Raw genomic sequence first — 8,268 nt, 5'->3', positions numbered from 1 at the left:
TACACCTGTCCCTTTCCTCTGCATTAAACTGGGAGAATATAACATAATTAATGATAGTGCAAACGATTTAAACGTTATTGCATAATAGCATTAGATAAGAACTTGCCTCTTTTTCCTACAATTACTGACAAGTGTAACTCATAAAGTGCCTATGCAAGTTCCTTTTTGTTGCCTTCATTAATGAACCGAGAGTCGTTCAGTTCTGTCAACTGAACTGAACAGGTGGGCAGATAGAGACGCCTCTCCACGTCACGTAAAGCTGGTGGTTTTTGCGTTGCCTGTCACGTGATTACAGGGTACGTTTCTCTACAAAAGTAGCCACATTGCAAAAATGTTTCAGCTCAGGTCCACAACTTAATGAGTGCGTGTGTATGTGTGTGTGTGTGTGTGTGTGAGCATACTGTGTATGTCTTCAAGTTGTGCATGTGTGCTGTTAACTGATTCATTTGTGCAGTCAATTTTAGTAAAACCTCCCCATGAGGTTATCGTTCGTCCATAATCATACATCTGTCTGTAGGGTTCGTGAATGTGAACTGTTTTTTCCGCCTATGTCAGTACCGTTCCCTCTGCTGGGGCTCTGCGTGTCAGCCCCGCACAGAGACTCTGTCACACCCTCCTCCATCTCCATATACTCTGCCGCCTTGTCACCCAAAGACGACCCCGACGGGGAGCCTTTGAATTTTCTCAAGAAATCCGGAAAGTACGGGCAGCCCGGTGGGGGCTGCTCCACAACGGGCGTCTGGTCCTCGTTATCAGTCTCCCGGTGGTAGAAGTAGTTGAAGTTGGACACGATGACAGGGACTGGAAGCGCAATGGTCAGGACACCGGCGATGGCGCACAACGAGCCCACGATTTTTCCCCCGACCGTGATGGGCTTCATGTCCCCGTAGCCCACCGTGGTCATGGTCACTACAGCCCACCAGAACGCATCTGGGATGCTGGTGAACTGCGACGAGGGCTCGTCCGCTTCTGCAAAGTACACAGCGCTGGAGAACAGGATGACACCGATGACGAGGAAGAAGATGAGCAGCGCCAGCTCTCGCATGCTCGCGCGCAAAGTGTGCCCGAGGATCTGGAGACCTTTCGAGTGCCGAGACAGTTTGAAGATCCTGAACACGCGGACGAGTCGTATTATTCTCAGGATCGCGAAACTCATTGCCTGTTGCCCGTTGCCTTGTTGCTGAGCGAGGTCTGTGCCGAGAGTTATGAAGTAAGGCAAAATAGAGACGATGTCTATGGAGTTCATAGCGTTTTTAAAGAAAGCAGGTTTACTGGGGCTCGCGAAGAAGCGCACGATAATCTCAAACGAGAACCAAATGATGCACACCGTCTCAATGATGAAAAAGGGGTCGTTGAATGGCGTAAATCCATTGTCCGCCTGCGTGGAGTTTTTACCTGGGCTGAGGAATTCTTTGTCGTCCCTGAATTCTGGCAATGTTTCCAAACAAAAGATGACGATGGATATGACGATGACCAGCACTGACACGACCGCGATCCCTCTGGCTGGACTTGAACTCTCCGGGTACTCGAACAGCAGCCAGATCTGGCGTTTGAACTCGTCCTCGGGCAGCGGCTTCTCCTCCTCCTTCACGAAGCCCTCATCCTCGCGAAACTTGAGCATTGCCTCTTCACCGAGTTCATAGAACTTGACCTCCTCAGAAAAGATGTCAAACGGCACGTTGGCAGGTCTCTTTAAACGCCCCCCTGACTGGTAGAAGTATAGAATGGCGTCGAAGCTCGGTCGGTTCCTGTCAAAGAAGTATTCGTTTCGCAGAGGGTCGAAGTACCTGATTCGTTTCTCAGGGTCCCCCAGGAGAGTGTCCGGGAACTGCGCGAGAGTCTTCAGCTGAGTTTCAAACTTCAAGCCCGACACGTTAATGACAACTCTCTCGCAGCAGCCGTACTCATTGTAAACATTTTCGTACCCTGACTGAGGACGCCTGTCCGTTAGCGAGACCGTCTCCTCTTCATCATCCATGTTATAGACAAAACTCGACCTCTTGTTGCCCCTGTCCTCCTCCTCCTCCTCGCCCTCAGCCTCCTCCTCCTCCTCGATCATGATGTCCTCCTCGGATCCTAGGAGCGCCAACTCTGAGTGGCGTAGATCCCCGCCGAGTGCCGCGCGGTTCCGTCTCCAGCGCGCGACGCCTCTTTGCTTTTTTCGCTCTCTGAGAAGTTGCTGTGGTGGCTCGTGGTGTTGCTGCTGCTGCTGTTGCGGCTGTTGGGAGGAGGAGGAGGAGGAGGAGGGGCGCGAGGCGGTCCCCGCGCTACTGTTGTTGGCATTCGTTGAAGAGGCGGCGCGACTCTGATGCGGGTGGTTGTGGGGATGGCCGCTGGACCCACCTCCCTCTCCGACCGTTCCGGCTTCAGCTGCTGCCGCCGTCGCTGCGCGAGACTGTCTCTCCCGCTCGCGCTCTCTCTCCCGGGCGCGAGCTTGGGCATATCCATAGGGCAGGTGGGTGTTGCAGCCCCCGCTGTCCGCGCCCACCATAGCAAACTCCATCTTCTCAAACTAAGAAGCGTTCAGAATGATGGAAAGAACGAGGCTGAGCAAAAGATGGGCTCAGCAAGTTCATAAATGCACTTGACTGGCACTGGAGGTCCGCTGCCTTCAGGAGTGCTTTGAGGTCTTTCAGTGCACTTTTACTTATTGTAATTGGACTTTACAGCTGTAGCGAAGCGACGCGCTTCTGGTGACATCATCATCATCATCATAATCATCATCATTATGAGAAAAATGTGCCCAACAGTTCTAGAATCCATGTGCGTAGTGCGCGCCTGCGTTATCCAAAAGGAAACTGAATGCAGGAGGAGAGAGCGGCTCCATTCCGTTATCTGAGGTGCTCGGTCACCGTAGAGACTTTATTCGCCTATGAAATCACTGGTTCCCATCTTCGCTGTGAGGGAGGGGTGGGGTATAGGTTTGTTCCGTCCTCTGCCCCTTCAGCGGCTATGAATGAATCACTGAATCCGCTTGACACCAGCAACAGCTGCAAAGAAAAGAAAAACGTGTTGTAGAATGCAAACTGCTCATCATAATGTGGACTGGGCAGACTGTGATGAATGTGTTTACCAGAACATTTCACAAAAAAGTAATCAAAAGCATAAGTCACTATTCTTGCGCTACATATTGATAATATTAATGATAATACTATGGCACATCCTTATTGTTACAGGCCAGCCAAGCAAGGGAACAGGAAACAGCGCGTGATATTACTGATCCAAAATCCCTTGACAATTAATTATAAACAGTCGTCGCACGCAATTTATCACCCTTCTCATGCACTACACCTTCCATTATTCGAGCCACTTACGTAGGAAATGATATGAGGATGTCTTCTCAGCTTCCACCCTCAATATAACAAGCTAGAGATGGCTGAGGATGTAAATCCCAGGTTTGTCCAAATTTCCCTCTCGCTCAGGGAATCCAGATATTCCTCGACGTAGCCAAACGCAGAACATGACACCTCAACAGTCAGGTGTGATCGCATTCGAGGGATGACAGTTTTGGCCACGGCTCGCCGCTGGGTCTTTATTCAACAGGATCTCTCATCACCTGCCCATCTCCCCCTCCCCAAAAAAACATGCACCGCTGCATTAAGCCTGGACTCACACTCACCAAAAAGCAGGTGCTGCTACGGAGAGCATGCTGCGTGGCTCCATAAATCACACGAGCGGCGTCAGAATCGAGATGTATCAAAGTTTTAGGATGCCATGTGAAATAGCCTTAGGTAAGTATGCGCAGCGCGCATCTGTCTGCCGCTCAGTCTCGCCCGTTGACCATTGTGCTCATGTTATTGGGGAGCTGCGCTCCGCCGCGAGAGGCACGTTTGCGCAGCGCGGAAAGACCTCGATCGCCCCCCGGTGGCCGTGGCGGTCCACTGCGGGCGCACCGGTGTGCTGCAGTTCTCAAACTTCGACAGCCCCTTATGCATCTGTTGACATCCAGTTCATCGCAACTGCCTACCCGAGGGACTGCTGCAGAGCACGAGCTGCACACACTAAGCAGCCTGTGTGTGGCTCTGTCAGAAAGCCACATACACTTTTTGTCACGGCATGTTTGTGTATAGTCAGCGTTTGGAAAAATATAAGAATGTAAACACAACATAAAAAAGATGAATGCGATTGTGTCGTGACAGCTCTGCACTTCACTCGTCCACGGTCCATTAAACAAGCAAGCGTTTATACAAAGAGCATAAATAAAAGATTCACCTCCTTAAGCTTAGCATATGAGGGTTTGAAACTAGGGCCCGGGGCCCCCGAGGAAAGAAGAAAAAGGGGTGCTGTGGGATCTGCAGAAAACTAAAAACAGCCACTGAGTAAAAAAAAAGAAGATTTTACAGCATTTAACTCTGAGATGCCAACATTTAAATGTTAGCGTAATTAAAAATGTTTAACATAACAGTTTTCAAAACACATGTATCAGATTTTGAAATAATTACTTAATAAAAAATTTACTTGAAAATACTGTGACCCTCTCTGTGAAAATCCAGCTAAAGTCATTTTTCTATGTGATTTACTGTTTTCTACATTAAATCATTCTTCATACGGTAAAGAACATTTTGTGAAAACGTAACCTTGACGTAACGTAAACCCACCCACTGCCATGTTAATGCTTGAGAGATCCAGAACAATTGTTAATATAACTCTGATTGGATTTGTCTGAAAGAGGAAGTTATATACACCTAGGATGCCTGGAGGGTGAGTAAATAATAGGCTAATTTTCATTTTTGGGTGACTGAAATTATGGTTGAAAATCAAACTTTGATGCTTGTATTCTTATAATTAAATGTTGAGACTTTACCCTGGATTTCAATGATAGGGTCACAATTACATGTTCTTTTTAAGCACAAGGAAACATAAGATTAATCAGTTTTTAATGTGTTTTGTTTTTAAATAAAACCCAAATTTTTGCAGATCATAGATTAACAACACTGTCATCTTACTGGAAATTATTTTTCATATTTTCCAAATAATATTTTTCATCCACTTATTTTGGCTTCAGAACAATGTCAATGTAGCAGCCAATTATGTAATTTCGAAAACAATATTGTGTCTATAATATGATCATATCTGAGTTTCTTGGCATTAAAAGGTTTGAAAACGTCTGGTTTAGCACTCAATCATACTGACTATAGTGGCAAAAAAGACTAAATTTTAAACTCCAAATTGGCTTTCTGAGGTTGTTAATGCTTTAAACTCATATGCTGTATTTATTTGTATGAAAGCAAAATGCAAATGATTACTCCCACTACGCCACCTGCCTGTTTCTCCTGGCACTCTATTTTACAACAGAGAGCTTTAGAAAACCAGTTTTATCAGCAGCACAGTTTAAGCCATGAATGCCTTATATTTATCACCTGAAAAACAAATAATGTATTTCGCAAGACAGAAAAATGTTCAACAAAACTCGGGTCTCACATCCTCTGTTGTAGAGGGTGGAAATGTATATGTGCAGTCGGAATGATTGTGCTGTTTGATCCAGCTCATTAGTTATGCAGCAGACATTGTGTTTGCTCTTGTTAAAACAGTTTGCATTGACCAACCTTTACTATCTTGACAACCGTGCATTGACATCTTGCTGTTTTATTATTCAAATAGCTTGTTTTGCACTTGGCTTATGTTTTTGTTTATGCTTGTCTACTCTGTATAGAGTCTACAGCTGGCACTATACAGATTAAAGGGGGCAGTATTTCACAAAACAACATTTGGTCATTGTGTGCAAGCACACAGGATGACTGCTTTATATGTGTAGGGAGTAAAGATTCTGACTGTAGTGTGAAGGTTGTGGGTGTGCGATTGGATAATGGCTTATAGTTATTAGAATAATGGTGCTGACTGCATTGTAAGCCAGGAATGGGGTCTTGAATATGACTGTGGCAGCAGTGCAGTACATTGAGACCGGAGTAAATGTGAGAATTACTGGATATATAGAGACAGATAGAAGCATTTTGGATGCACTGATGGGAGTGAAAAGGCAGATTTTCTTAACGTTAAAAAGCTCTGTTCTGATGGGGCGCTTGTCGCAGCGTGATAAATGAAGGTCAGTGGGTCATCTTGGACAATTTCCAAGATTTGTACACATCAGGAGTCAAAAGCGATGGAAAGAGACCGGGGGCGGCTGAAAGAAAAAAGAGCTTCGTTTTGTCAAGGTTGAGCTGGAGATGAAAAGCCGAAGAGCCAGACTGAGATCTGTTAGAGAAAATGAACAGAATCAAAATTAAAATCCAGGGCACTGTATAACTTTAAACAGATAATGGTCAAGGCAATAACGGCTAGGCCTGCTGCTAAATGGAATAAATGCTAGAATAGCTCTTTCACAGAGGACAGTTTCAAAGACTTTATACTGTATATAAAATGCTCAGAAGTTTGAGGTCAGGATTGTTTGAAATAAGTCTCTTATGCTCACCGCTGGATCTATCTTTTGAAAATTGTATTTGAAAATATATGGAGATTGAAATGCTCGTGGGCTTTGAAAATTGAACACTGAGTGATTTGATGCATGAAATTGGTGAAGGACACATTAAACTGATTAAAAGTGACAGTAAACACTTTTAGGCTTTTTATATTTGTGACCCTGGACCACAAAACCAGTCATAAGGTTAAATTTTACAAAAATGAGATGTATACATCATATGAAAGCTCAATAAATAAGCTTTCTATTGATGTATGGTTTGTTATGATAGGACAATATTTGGCCGAGATACATCTATTTGAAAATCTGGAATCTGAGGGTGCAAAAAAATCAAAATATTGAGAAAATCACCTTTAAAGTTGTCCATATTCAGTTCATAACAATGCATATAACTAATCAAAAATTACATTTTGATATATTTACAGTAGGAATTTTACAAAAAAATCTTCATGGAACATGACCTTTACTAATTTCCTAATGATTTTTGGCATAAAAGAAAAAACAACAATTTTGACCCATACAATTTATTTTTGGCTATTGCTACAAACATACCCCAGCGACTTAAGACTGGTTTTGTGGTCCAGGGTCACATATATAATTTTTAATTTAGATTTCTGTTTCAACTAAATGCTGCAAAGCAGCAGTCATGCTCTAGTCCTCAGTGTCACATGATTCTTCAGAAATTACACATTAAAAAAATGTTTATTTCTATGGATTTAAACATTCTTGGAAATATTTGTTGAAAGTTCTGTTATAATGCTACTCTGTGTATTCATCACCTGTCTAATAAATCGCATTACATATTAAAGCGAATTTGGTGTTTTATGTTCTCGACAAAATAAACCCGGAAATTGAGGGTGTATGGCGTCAATGACAAGGGACAGGACACTAATTAATATTGTTTATTTCTCTGGTTTTAAACATTCTTGGAAACATTTGGGATAATATAAGTAGCCTATACAAGTCAGCAAAATATATAACACTGTTCTAGTGGTTTTTAATTAAAAAAAAACTGTAGCACTTTATTTTACAGTCCATGAAAACCGATGTTTGTTTACAGGAGCAAAGGAAGCAAAGTTTCCTTACTTTAGCAAAGGAAAACCAATCTCCTCTTGGCCATTTATCAAAATCCTCCAACATTTTTCTTTACAAATCCTCGTTTTGTACCTCTAATTTGTAACCGTTGTTTCGTTTCGGTTTCTCCACTGCACGTCCGCGTTCGTCAGTTCTGAGCAGCGAATGCGACAACATCATACATCATCTGCCTAGAGCTGCTTCCGAGTACGACTGTAGCTAGATTAAAGTGATAATAAAATTTTGAATATTGATATTTTTTTCTACAAAAATGATGCATCGATTCTCTACAGGAGACATTTATATACCCCCCGGAGCCGTATGAAACACTTTTTATTACGATAGATGCAATTAATTGGACTTGGATTGGACTTGAAACCCACCCACTGCCATGATCATGCTTGGGAGATCCAGAACAATTGTTAATATAACTCTGATTGGATTTGTCTGAAAGAGGAAGTTATATACACCTAGGATGCCTGGAGGGTGAGTAAATAATAGGCTAATTTTCATTTTTGGGTGAACTAACCCCTTAAAATGCACTTTTAGGGAAAAAAGTAAAGCTGTCACTGGGCTGGCACCTTTTCAAAAGGTGTCGTGCTTGTCTCTCATTAGCAATCACTCCAGCGGCCTCGTTTCGCTTCCACGGCATTCATTCCCACCCTGTTTTGTACAGTGATGTTATTAAATCTTTAATACAATAGCTCATCTATGCACATGATTTCTTCCCTATCTTGTCTGGCTGTGGGGATGAAGTCGACAACTCCCATAATGGCGTC

General features: G+C 43.4%; 1 protein-coding gene across 5 annotated transcripts; it reads right to left on the bottom strand.

The window, feature by feature from the left end:
- On the bottom strand, window positions 1-2,503 carry kcna4 (potassium voltage-gated channel, shaker-related subfamily, member 4). Of its 5 annotated transcripts, none has more exons than XM_073837086.1 (2): window positions 2,181-2,503; window positions 1-2,099 (listed from the first exon to the last, which is right to left on the bottom strand). In XM_073837086.1, the coding sequence occupies exons 1-2, from the start codon at window positions 2,501-2,503 to the stop codon at window positions 500-502; spliced, it is 1,923 nt and encodes a 640-aa protein (XP_073693187.1). In that variant the 3' UTR covers window positions 1-499. The 5 variants fall into 5 exon arrangements, with proteins under 5 accessions (XP_073693187.1, XP_073693185.1, XP_073693186.1 ...); XM_073837084.1 differs by having other exon boundaries at window positions 1-2,132; window positions 2,190-2,503; XM_073837085.1 differs by having other exon boundaries at window positions 1-2,179; window positions 2,258-2,503.
- Window positions 2,504-8,268: the final 5,765 nt, after the last annotated feature.

Source organism: Garra rufa, chromosome 3 (assembly GCF_049309525.1).
Source record: "Garra rufa chromosome 3, GarRuf1.0, whole genome shotgun sequence".
Classification (NCBI taxonomy): domain Eukaryota; kingdom Metazoa; phylum Chordata; class Actinopteri; order Cypriniformes; family Cyprinidae; genus Garra; species Garra rufa.
The sequence above is the reverse complement of the archived record's forward strand: the minus strand, read 5'-3'. Positions and strand labels throughout refer to the sequence as shown.